This window comes from Podarcis gaigeae, assembly GCF_964106915.1.
Source record: "Podarcis gaigeae genome assembly, chromosome: 4".
In the NCBI taxonomy this organism is placed as follows: Eukaryota; Metazoa; Chordata; class Lepidosauria; order Squamata; family Lacertidae; genus Podarcis; species Podarcis gaigeae.
This window is the reverse complement of record NC_139677.1, coordinates 67,612,711-67,632,832: the sequence shown is the minus strand read 5'-3', so window position 1 is coordinate 67,632,832 and position 20,122 is coordinate 67,612,711. Positions and strand designations below refer to the sequence as shown.

General features: G+C 39.8%; 1 protein-coding gene across 5 annotated transcripts in view; it reads left to right on the top strand.

Moving 5' to 3' along the window:
- Positions 1–20,122, top strand: part of EPHA6 (EPH receptor A6) — a 353,748-nt gene that overhangs the window by 242,557 nt on the left and 91,069 nt on the right. For 2 of the 5 annotated variants that reach the window (XM_083736224.1, XM_083736226.1), the window contains exons 7-8: positions 10,102–10,149; positions 10,536–10,698. In XM_083736224.1, the coding sequence (XP_083592350.1) occupies positions 10,102–10,149; positions 10,536–10,698 (211 nt within the window). Of the gene's footprint in view, positions 1–10,101; positions 10,150–10,535; positions 10,699–11,443; positions 11,530–20,122 lie in introns of those variants that run through there. The other 3 variants (XM_083736225.1, XM_083736227.1, XM_083736228.1) reach the window with 2 other exon arrangements.

Genomic DNA, 20,122 nt, shown 5'->3' with positions numbered 1-20,122 from the left:
GAACAGAACATGCTCTGAATATTTTCTTAAGGCAGATGCACACTGGAGGGTCATGAGGACCAAGTCTGGTATAATTCTCTTAGTTCTAACTAAGGCTGAATACTTTCGGTAGGGTTCCCCTCCCCCCATAGAAGTGGATCTCTTCCCTCCCCCATCCCACCAATGTCTCCAACAAACCAGTTTGGATATATTTGTATTGCTTCAAATTCCTGAAATAGCTATTTAACCAATAGGACTAAATTAATATTTGTGTACAGCAAGGGTAATGCTGCCCCTGTTATACACATTAATCTCTATGAAAACTGTTTTCCTCCAGTTTAAGATTGTTATTGTTATTTTTTTATTTTTACCTTACGCAATGTTCCCTTTTTAGGAGGAAATGAAATTAGAATAACTATTAAAAACTTTCCTAAACATCACAAATATCTCTTGTAGTGTGTCTTTTAAAATAAATAGAACAATGTTGTTCTTAGAGAAAAGAGGGGACATTGCAGGGCATGGGTTTCTATTCTAATCTATGTTAATGTAAGGAAGTTCATGGAATGAAATTTACCTTCTCCACCCCACATTATTCAGGAGGGCCCCAATCCTCCATTGAGGCTGGGGGGGGGGGGGCAAAGGCTCTTGAGGAAAGTTCAGAAAACTTACCTTCCGTGAACTTCAAGTTAACTTCTCTTAGAATCCAAGCCATTTATCTTTTTGACTCAAAACCATCCTTGCCTCAAAATCATAGTGTGTAGACTATCTTCATTTTCTGCAGGCCTTACTAATGATTTTAAAGTGTCCTTTTTCCCTGCTCTTGTCAGAGCAGTTGAGTTAACAACCTATTATTATGTATTCCTTACTGAGCAGTTAATAGCTTTATAGTCTTTTGCAGGAATACACCTGCTGCTCATAAAAACATTTATGTTATAGTGGATATTTGACTCAGCTGATACATCTTGTGTTTGCAGTGACCTTGTACAAACAGTGCTCATCTTAATAACAGACCTGAGTGTAAAATATTTCTAAGTAAAATTGCCATGTATTTCATCATAGGCAGGGTGTGTGATGCCTGTTCAACCATATATCAAATTAGCAGTGGTACATTTATAATTGAGGAGATACTTTCATATAAATATATGATTTCACAACTGTATTTAAGTGGATTTGTTACACTTTAGTACACCAAAGTCTGCCCCCCATGTGTTGCTGTGTGGACATGCATGGGAGCATTTTATAGTAATGAAAATAATTGGAAATTTCTACTATTCCCTGTTTTGATTATGTATGTGACAAAAAGCTTAGAAAAAAATATAAATGGGGGTTTGGATACAAAAACCTGTGTGTGGAAGGAAACTGTGCGCTCTGTTCCGTGAACTGTTGGGTTATCCAGAGGGAGGCCTCTTGCCCTGCAGTGTCAGATTATTTCTATAAGAGACGTCGTAAATATGGGAGCTAAAAACAAGTGGGCTTTTGAAAGGTCCTAAGGGGCAAAGAGAGTTTTGCACAAAGAATTGTGCAAATGAAAGAACTTCTCTGGAATGGAAACATTTATTTTTCTATGTTAGAAGCAAGCCTTCCACACACAAAAAGACATTTCCTCTCATGGAGGTGCACCATTGGATCCAAGGCAGAAAAAAACAGCAGGCTTTGACACATTCAAGGAATATGTGAGCCCACCTTAACACCCCTCCCCCCAAAAAAAATCAGTGTAGAATTTTACAGACTTATACTGATCTCAGGGTAGTTGACAATTATCATGGTGTCACTCAAAAAAATTATATTAGGAATATGGAGTGGTTAAAATTGTTAAAGATACTGATGCAGGGACAGAAAGTGGCCGTGTCTCTCTTTTCCCCCAAGCTATCCCATTATATCTGAAGTAGGACCGTATGCATCTCACTCATTGTGAAATGTGTAACACCCAGATGCCTATAACTCTGACACATCTGTCTGTGGGAGAGAGATTCAAGCTCTGATTTCAAATGTAATGCAGTAAACAACCAGGTCACTCACTCACATTCCCTCCTATCCCTATAGCTCTGTGTAATGCTTAAGTTGCTACATGAATAGCACATGCACCCCTTTATAACTGCCTAGTGACCAAATACCTTGTGCTTTGGCTAGCTCTGTATTCCATAAACACATAACTGGCCTGCAGTGAAATAATTCAATAATAATAAACCAAATAGATCACATGTAAGTTGAAGCAAGTGGACAAGACACTAAACTGCCTGTAATAAAAAATGTAAGCAGAAGCTTCCAGTCTTCTCCTTGCAGGCTACCAGGGGAGAGGTATGGGAGCAACAGGACTCACACAGGTCTGTTCTTGTAATGCTAAATCGTGGTTTAGCATTATATCGGAACTCATTAATTGAGGACTGTCAGAGAGATGGAAGGAAGGTGGATTTTTTGAGTGCTTGGCTGTGGCTGCTGGGGGATGGATAATGGTGCATGCCCCTTGCTGAGTATGATTATATATATATGAATAAATACGTCCTAGTAATCTTATTTTTTGTTTTTGTGTTATAGAAGGCTGGATCATTCTATTCTGGTCCAGTATTTAGGAAAATTGGGCCACAACCATACAGCTTTTCACTTTGCAAAAATCTAATTTTAAATTCTACTTCTGTGAATGTGTTTTGGAAACTGAAGCTTTCCCCCCAATACCCCCCCAACCTATTTAGTTCCATAATTTCCAGAACTATTACTTCTTGCCTTTAGTTCTTCCTTCTCTCATGGTGTGTGGGGGGGTGTATCCTAGCAAGAAAAGAATGTCAATTATAGTTAACTTATTTGGTACCCTGAGCTGCACCCAAAATGTATCATGTTCATGCAGCAGAACTAATTTGCAGAACCTACTTGCATATGGTTATCATAATCTACATGCCTTTTTTTTATATGTGGATAGCAAACTAAAATAGACAGGCATTGTAGGTATTTTTTCAGTAATGTTCAGAAATTGTTAAGATACTTATTTAATACTATTACCCAGGTGTGAACATCCCCTTTTGGGGCAAGGTGCTCAAGAAAGTGAGCTTTGAGCATGCTTGGAGGAAACTGATTACTTGGATCCATTCCGTTCTGGCTTCAGGCCTGACCATGACAGTGAAACTGCCTTGTACAGGCTAGCTGGTGACATTTGTCATGAGAAAGGAAGGAAGAGTGTGATCCTACTTCATATCCTTGATCTCTCAACAGCCTTTGACCACAGCATCCTTCTGGAGGCCCTGTGGGAGGTTGATGCCTGGGGCATTATGCTTCAGTGGTTCTGTTCTTATCTTGAGGGCTGTTTCCACAAAGTACTTACGGGGGGCTATGGTTTGGCACCATGGGAGCTGTCCTGTGGTGTCCCACAGGGTTCAATCGTGTCCCCCATACTATTTAACACCTATATGAAGCCACTCAGGAGATTTGGCATCATCGATATGCAAGTGACACCTAGCATTAGTTCTCTGTTTCATCTGACTCCAGAGAGGCAATTGAGATGCTACACTGGTGCTTGGAGGCAGTTATGGGCTGGATGTGTGCTAATAAATTGAAGCTGAATCCCAAAAAGGCAGAGGTGTTATGTGTCCAGAGTTTTCACATCCAGGAGGTGGGGAAATGGCCAGTTCTGGAAAAGATTGCATTCCCTTGGAAGGAGCAGCTTGGTGTGCTCCTGGATTCAACACTATCACTAGAGGCTCATGTGGCCTCAGTGACTAGGAGTGCCCTTTTCAAGCTCTGGCTCATTCACCAGCTCCAGCCACTGTACTCCATGCTCTGGGAACTTCCAGATTTGATGAGTTAATGTGCTCTAACTGGGGCTGCCCTTGAGGTATCTTAGAAACTTCCACTTCTCCAAAATGCAGCAGCCAGATTATTGGGTGTCCTTCCTTTTAGAACTCAAATAGCCCCTGTTTTCAAACAGCTGCAGTGGCTACCAGTTGTTTTTTAAGCCCAATCAAGGTGTTTATGTTAATGTTTAAAGCCTTGACGACAGTGCGTTTTTCTAGAAAAAGGGGTGCCAGAACTCACCGTTAACACCTCCCTTGTTCTCTTAGAATGGCAATGGTGCCCACATGAGAGCTCAGTTCCAGTGAGTTCCCCCTGGAAAAAAGCCCTGCCTAAAGACCACCTCCTTCCCCACAGACCCTCTCAAGTATTAAGGTTAGTAGAGGGGGCCCACCCTCAGTCTCTCAGAAGGTGGTGGTCTTGAGAGGGTATTCTCTGTGGCAGCTTTATGGAATTCCCTCTCTACTGTACAATACCCTGACCTTTGCTACCGGGGATGTATATTTTAAATTCTCTCTGGGACCTTATACTAAAGGGTGGGTTATAAAATTTTATTATTATTATTATTATTATTATTATTATTATTATTACATTCCTTCCTTGTTTGCTTCCTATTCTTTTGTTATCACATTTTCAAACTTACCTTTTCAATTTCATAGTTTAGCGCCCAATCCTATCCCTGGCTGCACTGCAACAGTTATAGAGCAAACCTAGCATCCTATGTGAAGACAGTGGCAGAATTTGCTGGCACAATATTATGCTAGCATTAGAAGGCCAGTTTTTCCTACAACTCCTGTTGTACAAAAATATATACTGGAGCAGCAGTGCTGGATGAGAAGGACTAATTTACAGCACCAGAGCAAGGGGAAGAGAAAATTCATTGCGCTGGTCCTAACACCCCAAGTCTGATCTTTTGCTCTGCTGCTGTTATGTAGGATTAGGCTCCTATAAACGTGTTTTCAGATGAAAGATGGCAAAATCTAAATACTAATACATACAACTACAGGCACTGCATTCCTGAATCCAATTATCATTTGACACCTGCATGCCTGCAACTGCAAAAAGCTGTCCTGTGTAAACAAAGGATCCATGAATACATTGTAGCAGTTTATGCCTTTTACAGGCTACATTGCGAACTGACCCTTAAAATTCAGGAGATAGAAGCAACTGATGGACCATATTTGGCCACTTCTTTTTTACTTCAATGGAACCTACATACGGAAAACAAAGATTCACCTAACAAAGGAAATAATGTTATTGGTCATGTAGCCTGCCTTTCTTCAGCCACATGTCTTAGATGGCTACCTTTATAGCTACTTTTTGTGGGTATTTATTTATTTCAGGTATATTTAAATGTAACTGTTATGGCTCTGACAGCCTAAGATGAAAAAGTTCCTGCCATACTTCAAAATCGTTGAAGTCCTCAGACGTTATCCCATGTCATGAACTGCAGGATATTCAGTAAATCTGTGGTGCTAGATAATTTGATGTGGGAAATATTGTTAGTAATACCTTAAATTCAGAAGGGGTTAAAATACTAAAGTGCCATATAAATAAAGGTTTGTTCAATTAAGACAGCTGGATTTAAATCCACTGAAGAAATATGAGTCCAAATTTATAAGATCCTAGAGATTATAGTGAGAATGAAGATGTAATCAATATTTGGGGTAGGTAAAGCATGTTGTTGAATGAGATTGTCACTATCTTCAGCATTGCTTTATATCCTTTTGTTCATTACAGTCCTCTGCCACATTGGGAATTGGGATTAACTGCATCACTTGTATTATTTTGGGCCAATTTCATAAACATACACAACACAGTATTTGACATATTGATTCTGAAGCTTTCATGTAGGAAAACAGGCATTACTGGAGCATTAAACGGCAGCTGGAAAATGTAGCAATCAATATTTGAGCCATTTCAGTATTTTCCAGCATACACTTTCCACCTTGACTAACCCTGATTACATTCTGATTTAAGGCATGAGCCTAAGCTTTCAGTGTTACTGAACCTTGTAACTTTAGATCTGCTTTGTATTTAGAATCCATTTTTCAATCCATTTTTCCATGTCCCTTTAGAGATAATAAACATTAATAATTCTATGCCATGGTTATCAAATGTCTGCCATTTTGCTAGGTATGAGAACTGTCGTGCGCTCCCCATCTCCACTCACCTCAAATTTGCTTCTTTCTTCATCCTGGCTACATAAGCCTCATTAAAGTGATATTTAATCAGAACTCAGCTATTTAGCTCAACTATTTATTTGTATCCCACCACCTCTGCCCACTCCTCTTGTTGGCAGTTTTGCTGAAGGGCTAGGTGGAAACTGAATTTAAAACTTTAAATGCCAAAATGTACGTTCAGTATTTAATCATTATTTCATGCTACAAAATTTGTTTTCCAGATTAGAGACAATTGTCAAAATAGAAAAGAAAAATGTGATAAAAGTATCCCAGTGCACTCTGACAATATTTTCTGTGAAAAACTAGTGCAAGCAATTTAATTATTTTTATCAGTTACATTTTATACTGCCCTTCATCCAATGATTTACAGGGCAATTTACAATGAAAAAACACAAAAATGCATACCATAATAAGAAAGAAAAATAATTTTTAAAAACCGTCTCACACAGAGTTTGAAAGGCCATAGATTGTTTAATTAGCCAAATCATGAGAGAAGAGGAATGTTTTTGCCAAGTGACTAAAGATATGTAATGAAGGTGGCAAGCAAGCGTTTCTAGGGAGAGCATTCCACAAGTGGAAGGTCATCATAGAAAAGGCCTGTTCTCATGTTGCCACCCTCCGGTCCTCTCAAGGCAGAGGTACACAAAGAAGACCCTGAGATGATGATCGTAGGGTCCAGGTCAGTTCATATAGGGAGAGGCAGTCTTTGAAGTATTGCAGTCCTAATTCCTTTAAGGCATTATAGGTCAGAACCAGCACTTTGAGTTGGGCCCAAAAACTAATTGGCAGCCAGTGCAGTCATGCATTGGGTTGGGAACATTTTGGGACAGCCCCATGGTCATCCTGAGCCATCCCAGAACCAGTTGCCTTAGTATGGATGTTGAAGTCACCCAAAACCAGCAGTTTGCGAGTCCTCAACAGTGCCTCTAAGACCAGCTCTGTCAACAGGAGACATCTGGGCAACAAGGCAGCAGAATCCCTAATCTGTCCCGGTTGCCAGGAACACAGAGACTAGATGCCCCCCTCAAGCTGAACAGAAAGCCTGGACAGAGAGAGACAGAATTTCTGTAGACCACAGCAACTCCCCCTCCCCACCCCTCAAGTCTGCCCTGATGCTGCACCATGTACCCAGGTGGACACAACTGGGTGAGACCAATTCCACCCTGCTCACCTACCCAGGTCTCAGTGATACAGGCTAGATTGGCCTCCTCATCCAAAATCAGATCATTGATGAGGGAAGTCTTACTCAGAGCCAACACAGCATTCTACAACAGTAGCCACAGACATCAGGGCTGGCTGGTAGGATGACCACAATTCCCAAGATTGGAAGAAGGGCTGGCACATGGGACAGTCACTAATTGCCTGTGCCATGTGCTCCTTACCCAGCCTGCACTACTTCCCACACCATATCTCTCCCTCCCTTGAACGAGTGTGATTGCTGCCCCTACTCTCCTCCCAGACACATCTCCCTTCCTCATTAAAAACAAACAACAGAGTCTGATTTGTCTCTTTAGTTGTCTCATAATCTTAACACTTGTTGAGCAGGCAAAAGTTAATTGCTTTTTAGGGAATATCATTTTATAATAATCTGTTTGGTGTTTGTACCCTTTGTACATTCTATTTATATGTACATATTTTATATTTTCCTTGTTCATTTTACATGTTGATTGCTATTTCAGAATGTAATAATGTGCTGGAGACTTCATTAAAAAATAAATAGCAACCTGAAGACACCCTATAGTACAGTTTTTCATGTTGTCTACCCTGTTTTGAATTATGAGCATCACAGATCATTTAATTTTTTTCTCTGGTGCTTCATTTTCCCTGAGCACCACAACTTAATCATATTGAAATTGTTATGTTTAGTTTATGCTGTTGAGATAGTGGTCATGCACTATTCCTCCTGAGCAGTGTTAAAAACTTTGTTGTGCCATAAATCACTTCAGCGGCATTACATTATGAGTCTGGCCAATTCTAAGAGTTAGGCCAATTCTATATACGAGGTGCTGCTTCATGGTAAAGATGTGCTATCCAAAAGCTTCAGCTCTGCTATTAACAATAACATTCCTTAGTTCTTCTCCTTGCCCTCCGTCCCCACCCAACATGTCTCCCATGAACCTTATTTCTTTCAAGTTATCAGGAAGAAAGTGCCTTATGGTAACTTAATGCACCACATTTCTGAACATTGTTTTATCATATTACGGATTCATAAGGTGCCCTGTGGGTGCCAGTTATGTTATGTAGATATTTGTGGACAATTTTGTTCTAACCTGAATTATGGACCATATATTCTGATATCATACTGAAGGTACCCTAAAGGTGAGGAAGAAAAATATAAAAGATTGGAGCTGGCCTTGGATGAGTACCTAATACATAGGAACTGAACAAACTGCACATAATACCATTTCATAGAATCATCATAGTCGCTAAATGCCTAGCCCTTTGACACTGGAAATCAGAGTGGTCCCCATGGTGTGTCCAGTACCTGTTGGTCAAGGAAGCATCTGACATGAGCAGATGGTATAGACAAAGCAAGAAAATGAGGATAAAATTCAAAGTAGTATGGAATAGTTCTTATAACTATATACCAATTGACACAGATAACAACGAGGAATGAAGAATATAAACAGAATGTTTTTATTTTGAGAAATATATTGTCTGTGTGTAGATAATTGATATTGTGTGTGTGTGTGTACACCTTCTGTTAATGCATTTTATTTATTTGAATGAATAAATTAATTGAATTTTGAGATGATGCAGTGAGGGGGGTGTACCACAAATATGTTTTCAGTAGTTCATGCAAAAATTGTGGAACATCTCTTGAAAACTTTAAAATATAAATAACAAAAGGAGAGCAATAGCAGTCGCCTAATGAACTAGAAATATGCTTCTTGCTCATAATTAAGCATGTGAACTGTTTTGCCCCAACATAGAATCCCCCAGAGTCTTACAAGAGCATTTATTTAATATTTATTTACACTGTTTCTATACCACTTAATATATATAAAAAATCTCTAAGCAAGTACAGAAAACTAAAACAACAACAGACCTAAACAACAGCAAGTCTTACAAAAATGTTTCATACAAAATTACTAATAAATATAAACTAATATCAATTCCTTCTCATCCTGAAATACCTTCACTCTCGGCCTGCCAGCTCTCATCCAGGATTCTACCCACCATCCCTGGCTCTCACCTAGGGCCCAAACAGTTTCACAGCTCACAAAAGTCTCAGAAAGAGGGATGATTCTTGGAAACTGTTGATATCACCCGAGTCTTTCACTCTAGGCTGGTTTTTTATGGGCAAGCCCAAGGTGGATAGAGCTTTCTCCGGCTGCCCACAGCTGTATCCCATTCAGCAGTCAGGTGCACTCTCCACATCCAGTTCCACGTACAGCAGGTTTGGAAAGTTTCCCGGGGGTCCAAAGAAAGACACCCCTCCACTCACAGTTCTTTTAATAGCCTCTGACGCCTTCTCCTCTTTCTGCCAGCATGAAACTCAGAAGAAAATCTGGCCACAATAAAAACAGAGTTGGATGCACTTAAGCTTGTAAATTTTGTTGCATTGTGGCCTCTGGACAGAAAAGAGTTTCTGAAGAAAAACCTTATAAACACACACACACACACACACACACACACACACACACACACAAAAGCATCACCCTAAAAAGTGCTCTGCCATCCCTTGCTGTCAGTAGAGGATATGGCGAAAATTCAGACCTTCAATTTTCCTAGACAGGTCAAGATGAAACCACATGTACATGTGATCTTAACATGTGTAATCTTAACATTACACACACATTTATTTCACCATATATACATTAGGTTTCCAATACATATACATTTGGCAATGCACACTCATGCAAGAACTTTACACATTATAATGTACACAAATATATGTGTGCATTCTCTTTTCCCCTACAGGCTTTTATATCTGGAAAAAGAAAACACTATGTGTGACATTAGCCAGTAAGCATTTCCTAAATAATTTGCCAAATCCAGATTAACAGCTGCTTTATTAGTGTGAAACATTTTGTGCTACTGCATTTATTAAAAGGACATTAAGAACTGATTTCCAAACCAGTGAGACAGTAGGGTCCTGTTTCAGGTTTGCAAACATAAAAATAAAGAGTTAATTTTCATTTTCTTTTACCCACAGGTCTACCCACGGATAGCGCCTGCCTTTTGGCACTACCTGCGGGTAGAAGTGAGTAGCGGGCATTTGAATGCTCCCACATCTATACGTTATGCTTGATTAGTCCTTATTGAAATCTAATTTGTCCATTATTCAAATTATATAGCTGTCATTTTTGCTGCCATTTGCTTTGTATGTAGTTTTGTACTAATTTCATACTATTTTGTCTCCAGTCTAATTACTAACCCAATTCACAAGGACACAGTTCTCGCCATATGAAAGATAACACAACATTTCTTAAGATCTGTCTAAGTATAGGTTGAGCCATACATCGTGGAATAGCTGTCACCCCTTTCTGAGCACACTTTGACATTCATAAGAATTTAGTTTTGAAAGATTGTTATTACGCAGCTTTCACAACTCAACTTGACATCATTTTCCCCCCTTTTGTCCCTCAGGAGCAGGAGCAGCTCAGCTACTCCTCCACAAGGTCAAAGGCTCCAAGTGTTATCGTCACAGGCCTCAAACCGGCCACCAAGTACATATTTCATATCAGAGCCAGGACTGCAACAGGATACAGCGGCTATAGCCAGAAGTTTGAATTTGAAACTGGAGACGAAAGTAAGTCTTAATCAAAGACACAGAATTGTGGCATGTGTGACAGAAGTGGCAGGCGTTTGACATAGCTAGGCACTGGGTATATTAGGTCTAAATTACATTATAAACACATTGGGAGATATACATAGATCGATCACTTTTAATGTACTGTATTTTTCCATGTATAAGACGACCCCATGTATAAGATGACCCCTATTTTTTGAACCCCAATTTAAGAAATCAGTATGGTTTCAAAACCTGACCTCAGAATACTCTCCATCTTTCTGCAGTTTTTCTTCAGCTTTTACTTTTGAAGTTCCTAAGAGATTCACAATTGTTCTTTAGCTTGTCCTGAAATAAATGCTTGCAAAAGTTCGTGCTTTTTGTAAGATTTTGATCTGAACTCTTATGAAAACAAATAGGACATTGATACAGTGCCTATTGCTGCCATTACCTTTCCTTCCCCCACCCTATGGGCTCCGTTACTTACTTTGGAAAAAAGCATGGGAAGGTTGGGGTGGCAGGTACCCCCAGGCCACAGCAGATTGTTATTTACTGCTGGGAAATGGGATTTGAACTACCAGTCCCAGAATCCCTAGCAGGAAACTGATGAACTTATATACAGGGGTGTAGCTAGCTGCTCCGGCACCTGGAGTGGCAGGGGCGGGGCGAGCCGCCCATGGGGGCTCCGCGTCGATCCGCGCACAGGGGCAGTGCTGTGAGCTGCCCATGGAGTCTGCCTGGCGGACGCAAGCAGGCAGCGCGGGGCCCATTTCAGGCAGCGCGGGGCCCGAGCCACCATGTGACTCCCAGGAGAGATGTGTGGCTCGGGCGCACTGCAGGCCAGGCCCCGTGGTAAGTGCCACCCCCCGCGGTTTGCCATTTTGTCACCCCCTCAAGGATGACACCAGAGGTGGACCACATCCCCTCCCCACCCTTCCTACGCCCCAGCTTGTATATCAAGGAGGGATATAGACTGATGCCCACAAGTGCACCAGTATAGGTTTGAAATGCAATTAACCCACCATTGTTGCATGTTCTTAGAACATCCTACAACCTCTCAGCATTTCACCTAGGAATTACGTAATGAAAACCAAGATGTGTGTGATGTTCTGGTGTTTTTGTATTTGTATATACATGTACATATACATGTAAGCAGAGTGATGTTGCCTAATGGTAAATATAATACTTTATTTAAGGTAATGCTAGAGGGGAAGGGGAGAGAGTGTGTTGCAGTTTTGTTGGTAAGTGATGATTGGCTGAGGGTTTGAGTACAAGTGTGATGCAGCTGAGTGACAGCTGCAGTTTGGGGAGAGTTGGAGTTGGGTGTTCAGGAGTGTGGTGGGGATAAAATCATAAATCAGTTGTATTACACTACATGCCTCTTTCTTGGCTACATGAGAAGTGAGATGTTCGGTTTACAGTGATCTGTGGTGGTAGCATGAGTAAGATGTGTAATTAGTAGAAATACTCAGCTCATAGCTGTACATGATACATTTATGCAAGCCATAAACACAATCAAGGGAAGTAATTGAATGTAGAATTTTGGCCTGAAGTGACAATAGAAAGTTTTAGCTTTCATTTCATTGTAGTCATTAAGCTGTGTTAGTAGAATCATAGAACAGAACAGCTAAAAAATAACAGTGTAATTAAACTTTGGGCTTTGAAAACATTTGTGGTGCAAATAGTTTTTTGTGAAGGGTTCCTAGCGCTTGTTACTGCCTCTGAGGCATTCTGAGTTTTATTCCTGCTGCACTGCAAACTGAAATGGGAAATATTTAGAGTGGTTACAGGAATGCAAGAGTTGTCTTGCTTCTTTAGATCAAGACCCACTTGTCCAGCATTTTCTCTCCAATGCTGACAATTGGAGGTCCCTAAAAACCTTATATGCTGCTATACATGAAGCCTAACCCTTCTATCTCCAGCATTTGAGCATCAGATTTCTGTGCAGGAAAATCGTGTACTCCCTCTATGTGCTATTCACTATAACTGATGCTGGGTTTCCAACAGATATAAGCATTCATTTATTAAGTACAGAGAGATATATTTATAGGATGTTTTGGCTCCCGAATGCACAAACCCAGAAGTGAGTGTTCTGGTTTACGAACATTCTTTGGAATCCAAATGTCCAACAGGACTTCTGCAGCTTTCAATTGGCTGCAGGAGCTTCTTGCAGCCAATCAGAAGCTGTGCTTTGGTTTTCAAATGTACTTCCGGAATGGATTCCGTTCGACTTCCAAGATACGACTGTATCTCACTTGTAACATGCAATGGTATGTATCTTGCTAAAAGTTTACCGGTCACGTACATTTCTGCATTGGCTTCTGTTTCCCCAAACAAATCACCCTACATGATGATTTTAGATAGTTCCTACGGTAAAAACGATGAACTTTCAGTGATCAATTAGCAGAGTCAGATTTGAATGTTTGGAAAGGTTTTCACATCATCATTAGTGTGCAATTGTGACTCACCCCAGCAACACTGGGCTAAAATAATTTAGTTGAGCATGTTTGAACTAATACTCAATAGTTCATATTGTTATGTACTGAAGTTCTCACCCTGGGCCAGCAGGGGGATACTGTAGATAGTTCAAGTCCACATAAGGGATCGAAAGTGACGTTCAGTGATTGGATAGTTACAGAAAGTTGTTACAGTTACGTTGTACTGGAGCTCTATATAAGCAGGCTGGCTGAACCCTTCAGTTCAGTTCAGTTCTGTTCGGGCCTGTGAATAAACAAGAACTGTTTGAAGAATCGCTGTGTCGTCTGATATGTTCACCCACAACTTAACACTGGCGACGGCTTGGTGCAGACTGATAACATTAAGCAATCCTATGCATGACTTCTCAGAAGTAAGTCGCACCGTGTTCAATAAAATATACTCCTAAATAAATGTGCACACGATTTCAGCCCAAGTCTGAAATCCTATGCTCACTCATATAGAAGTAAGCTCTATTGACAGTGGACCTTACTTCAAAATTAACTTGCATAGCATTGTATTGTAATTCATTTACATCTTTTATAAATGGCCCTTTGTTTCTCTTCCCCACACTAAACAGAACCAGTAGGTCATTATATTTCTGCAAAATGGGAGAGATGTGAATACTTACTTTCTACATATAGATTAGTTTTTAAAGGATATAAGCTTAAAGTTATATGATTTTTAAAATGTTACAATGATGTTAAATGAGGGATAGCTCAATTGGTAGAGCATGAGACTTTTAATTTCAGGGTTGTGGGTTTGAGCCCCACTTTGGGTGAAAGATTCCTGCATTGCAGAGGGTTGGACTAGATGATCCTCATGGTCCCTTTCCAACTCTACTATGATTCTGTGAAATGTGCTGATTAACCCATGCTGAAAAGAACAGATATCAAAGTACAATATTTACTGTAAAGAGGTATGTTCCACTTTAAAACAAAAACAAAAAAACAACCCGGGGCAGGTCGCACAATGTAGTAAAAACATAACATATTAATAAAATACAGATACCATAGCAATCACTTAATCTGTACAAGAAGTCAAGAAGAGGAATAGGAATGGATTTTTTAAAAAACAAAAACAAATCTCAAACTGTTTTCTAAAAGCTCATATGCCCCTTAGTGAGTGACTTCTGTGATATTTTTCCTGGTTTGTTAGAAGAAATGCAATCTCTACTACTTCAGTTATTTAAGATAAAATTAGATAAATACGAGAAGCACCCAGAAATTTTGGAATGGTTATTACTGGTGATACATGAAGCAGAAAGAGGACTTGGCTGACGCTGCAGGAGTAATAGGAAAAGTTAATTAATCAAAGAGGATGTAGTTTTATATTACATGAGGACTCATAGATGTAGTAGTGCATAAAATATATTTTGAAATCACCTCTAATCAGTAATAAGCTTACAGGGCTAACTAGGAAATAGCCCCTGATAAAATCTCATTTTACTAAACTAGTGAGATTAGGCCTGGACTGACTTTGTCAGCCCAGCCAAAATTCCAGAGGTTACAGGAGGGGGGGGTCTGAAAACTCTCCTGGATATTGGGAGTGGGAGACACAGTGGGGGAATCAGACTTTCATGGAGAAGAATTAGATAGCTTAGAATGAAAATATTTTTTTAAATGCTCCAGGCAGCTAGGCAGTATGATTCCCGCCACACATTTTCAAAGTGTGGCTGAAAGTGTTCCTGGGAATGATGCTACAAGATGATGTAGAGTCGTTTCCAGGAGCACTGTGTGTGGAGAAAAGCTTGTAGCCCTCATGGCAGGGTAATGGTATTGGTGGCTTCACTCAGCCCTAAGTGAGATGTCTACCAAGTGATCAGAATATGTGTGAAAATTGGCCATAAAGGTGGGTTGTGGCTGAATGAATGGGCAAGGCTGCTTCCTGGTTGGATTTGGCAGATTCTTCTCCCCCACCTCCGTTCCATGAGACTCATGCTTCTAGCCTGGCCTCCCTAACTCCAACCTGCTATTCCATTGTATTTCATGATTTAGGCTTTTTCAAAAAAAACTGCCAGATTTTCAGATTTTTCAGTTCATTCATGCCTTTCCTCTCTCCTGCATTACCAGTTTCAACATTTGCATTGATAAATTCCTAGAAAAAAAACAAACTTTATGTGATTATAGATGAGCTTGCATCAGTATTATTGCCAATGGACAAGAGCATATGTGTGCATCTGAAAAGACTGCACAAAAAGAATATTGATGCAATCATAATATCACATCAAGATCACATCAAGCTTATTGTTTGTAATGTTTTATCAATACACACATTGGTAGCTCAAGAGGAAGGAAATTGTTTTAATTGTGAATTGGGGGGGGGGTTCACTGTTTATGTGAATGCCCAACAGACTTAGCTGAATGAGCAGTATGCAAATGAAATAAATGAGTAAAATGAACTGAATGAATTGAAAGCCATAGTAAGCAGCACATGCTCCGATTCCCTAAATAGAAACTGTCCTTGTGAAAATGGGATTACAGAGAGTGGCACACAGAAAAATGAATTTTCCAGAATAACAATTTGGGATTTCTAACAGTATTCATGGCAGTCGTGCAGGTCTGTCACTCATCTCTACATGCCTTTATTCATTCTTTGTTTCCAGCTTGTAAACATGGCAGATTTTACCCTATTGCTCCACTGAGAGGTGTTTTGATTATTAGGCATGAACACACATCTGAGGTGAGAGTGGGGATTAAAGTTGTTACAAAAGTACTGATGAGTAACTAAAACTGTGTGTATATATACAGTTCCTGGAAGAGAAAGATTTGGGAGATTGAGGTTCTCTTCTAGATAAAAGGTACAGGTTCCTCAGTCTCCCTCTCAGCTTTCTTACCATGAGTCTTCTGTCCTCGCTAACAAAAGAATTCAGAGCAAGAAAGCAAAAACACAGATTTAGGATATATAGCTCTCTCATTTGCTTGTAGACATATGATGGAATGCGTCCATTAGATGATAGAAATGTATTCCTTTCTAGTCAAACCTTTTCCATGTATTATTCTGTTCTCATAACTTTTTCATCAGCCTTTACTCTGAAGACCACAGAAGCAGGTCACAAAGAGTCAAGTGTTTTAGAAATCCAAAACACCCATATCTCATGAGATAGACTATGGCAGCAGTATCCCATTATAATAACTGAAACTATGAGCAAAGAGATCAGCTGACTGAAGGGGCCAGCATACATATTGTATTGATGTTCTTAGTATGTGTTTAACACAACAAATCACCCATGAATAACAAGTTGGCTAAAAGGGCATAAGGATCTGAAATAATGAGTAGGCATGTGTGGGAAATGAAAACGAAGTTGACTGATCGGAAGCATATTTGAGAAGTCAGGAAATGAAATATAATATTGCACATACTTTTTAGGTTTGATAACTTAGTAGTGGAGCAACAATTTGATGAATATGATCTTTTTGGTCCTGTAGTTGTTAGGTATAATAAACATTTCTTGGTCATTGAACATTATGTGGTCCTGGAAATTTTAGTCAACAACATATGGAGCACAACCACAAACCTATAGAGTATCATCACACCATGTAGGCATATGAAAACAATTTGTGTTTACAAAAAACCTGGAACATAAACAATTGCTATGGAGACTTCATTGCTTGCCATGCCATCATTTTGATTCTCTGGAATCAAACAGACACCTTGCAAATTCTTTTCATGATTCTTCCTCATGTATTTCTCATTATATTTAAGATTGTCCATATATTCAGCAGGATTTTACAGTATATCTAAAATGAGAATTAAAGGTTACTTCATCAGAATCTTGGTACATGCTTTTAAAAAGCTCATTTTTCTTTCTGTTGTTTTTAATCCCTTTTGTATCTATCTAAAATGTTGACAGTTAATTCCTATCCATTAGAGCTCCAGTCCCTGCAGTTTGTACCTATATGTCTTACAGCTGCTCCCTTTTATCTGTCCAGCTGTCTTTCTGTCACTTTCCTATCTTTCACTCTGCTGGAGGGTCTGCTGGCTGATAGATGTCAAATTGCAATAACTAAAGCATGTAGCTTGCAGACAAAATTGAGCTGGTAATAGGGTGCCAGCTCACAGATGGCTGAATGCTCAACCTGCTAAAGAAAAATACTTGCACCCTTTAAATTAAGTTCAAGTCACCTTTTTTCATGCTGTACAGTAAAAATAGGAGACATCCACTCCTTGTGAAAAGGAAAAGAACTGCTGACTCCTGGCTGTGTGTGGATTGATTACATAGTAATTCAGTACTGGTCCTAGTGTATATTTTCTCACTGCTGGAGATGTACATGATTTTTCAGACTAAGATTCGATATTAAAGAGAAGCTAGTTATACCCATTGATGTTACTAAAATGAGGAAATGTTTAAAAGCCACGCTTGTGACTTGTGTGTGCAGTTCTGGTCAGCTCACCGCAAAAATGCTATTGTAGAGTTGGAAAATGTTCAGAAAATGGAACCAGAGTGGAACAATTGCCCTGTGAAGAAAGGTTACATTTGGGGATTTCTAGTTTAAAGAAAATATGTGTAAGAAGAGACATGATAGAGGTGTATAAAATTGTGCACGTTGTGAAGAAGGTAGGGAGAGATTTTTTCTCTCTGTCTCTTAACGCTTGAATTTGTGGACACCCAATTAAGTTGAATGTTGGAAGACAGACAAAAGGAAGTACCTCCTTACACAGCACATAGTTATGCTATGGAACTTTCTCCCACAAGAGGCAGTGATGGCTGTTATGTACTGAGGTTCTCACCCTGGGCCAGCAGGGGGATACTGTAGATAGTTATGCAAATAACAGATCGAAAGTGACGTTCAGTGATTGGGTAGTTTTAGAAAATTGTTACATTTACGTTGTACTGGAGCTCTATATAAGCAGGCTGACTGAACCCTTCAATTCAGTTCTGTTCTGGCCTGTGAATAAACAAGAGCTGTTTGAAGAATCGCTGTGTCGTCTGATATGTTCACCCACAACTTGACAATGGCCACCAACTTGGATGGCTTTAAATGAGAGTTATTATTATTATCAATTTCATTTCTATACTGCTTTATATTTTTAAGGGGAAAACATCTCAAGCGGTCTACAACCTACATCAAAACACCAAACAAAACAATTCAAAGCAAGCATAATTAACAGGAAGCTAAATTATTATCTTAAAGATTTTGAAATAAAACCTTAATAAAGGTAGTCAAATATAAAATGCACATTTAAAACAGCATCAGTAGCAAGAATATAAATCTTTATCGCAATCATAGAACATATCAGCTGCTGTTGCTGTCATTCCTGCTAATGGTGGTTCATGGTGGGTGGTGGCTGTGGAAGCCAGGCTCAATGACCTGGGTTTGCTCTAAGAGATAGCCAAGATAGTCTCTGGGTTCTTCAGCAGCCTAAGATTTTATAGCCAGAGTCAGTTGGGGCCCTGACCTTCCAGGCCAGGTGGAAAAGGCCTGCAATACAGGAAGCAGGTCTTCCATGACATGCAGCCAACAATTATGCTTCTAGCTACCAGTTGCTGTTTGTGAGCTTCCCACAGGTTAGCAACTGTGAGAATGGGATGCTGAACTAGATGGGCCATTGGCCAAATCAGCAGGCTTTTATAAATAGTTGTAAATAATGAGTTTTTAAATTAAATAATGTCAACCCAGACAGAAAATGGAAACAATTCTTTTTATATTCCACTGTTTATATCATCGAGGAAAGAGTCTTCGGTAGGGTGCCTGCTTTGCATGCAGAAAGTTCCAGGTTCAGTTCCCAGCATCTCAGAGCTGGGAGTATCTCCTGTCTGGAACCCTGGAGAGGTACTACCAGTCACAGCAGACATTACTGAGCTATATGGGCCTATGGTCTGACTCACCTTAAGACAGCTTTCTATGTTCCTATCCCACAGTGAGATTCCCCTCTGTGCTAGCTCCTTTGTCCTTGGTATGATTGTAGTTTAGGAATCAAACTGGTGACATTTGCATGTGTTATTTCAATTAGAAAAAAACAATTTCAGTTAAGCTCCTAATATACAGTGGTACCTCTGGATGCCAATGGGATCTGTTCCAGAGCCCCGTTCGCATCCTGAAGCAAACGCAACCCGCATCTGCATGTGCGCGGGTCGCAATTCGCCGCTTCCGCGCATGCGCATGATATCATTTTGAGCGTCTGCACATGCGCAAGTGGCAAAACCCAGAAGTAGTGCACTCCGTTACTTCCAGGTTGCCACAGAGCATAACCTGAAAACACTCAACCTGAAGCACATTTAACCCGAGGTATGACTGTACTCCTAATGATCCAGACCCTTAGGCAGTTAGTTGCCTGATAGCTTATAAAGTTCATTTGCCCCTGCCTTGGGATCCAGTCTGGTTTAGCCTTTCAGTACTGTAAACTAGGCATCTGAAAAAATTAAATGCTCAGGAAGTACATTTCTACATAAGTCACACAATATTGCTTCCAATGCTTCCATTCTATGAGCCTACGAATAATTTGCATTTAAACTTGCACTTGCTTAGCAAAAATTGCAGCTTATGCTATCACCCTGAATTCCGGGTCACAAATGGCTTTTGAAGACACCCAGAGTTTTAAACAGCCTCCTCTGTTGGTCTATGTGAGAACAAAAGTCAGTAGTTCCACTGGATACCTGAAGCTAATGGATTTGCATTTGTCTGGACTCTGATTTTGATCATCTTTTTTTGTATCCGTTGTCTTCGATAATCAAGTCAAATCTCTTCTTGTGCTGATCTTATCTATAGAGAACTGAATCTTCTAGATGATGGCAATGTGCACTCCGCTGTTATTTCCCTTTCTTTTTATTGCTTCAGAGCATCTTTTTGCTTTATTTAAAGCACCTATTGGTAGTTCAAAGATTGCATTCAACATTTGAACTGCATTCCTAGGAACTGTGTTATTACATGCATAGTTACTTGTGTAGCATCATATTTTCTTAGGTTGAATTTTTCCAAGCAATTGGGACACTAAGGAGCAGAACATGATGTGAAGTGTAAAATTGCTT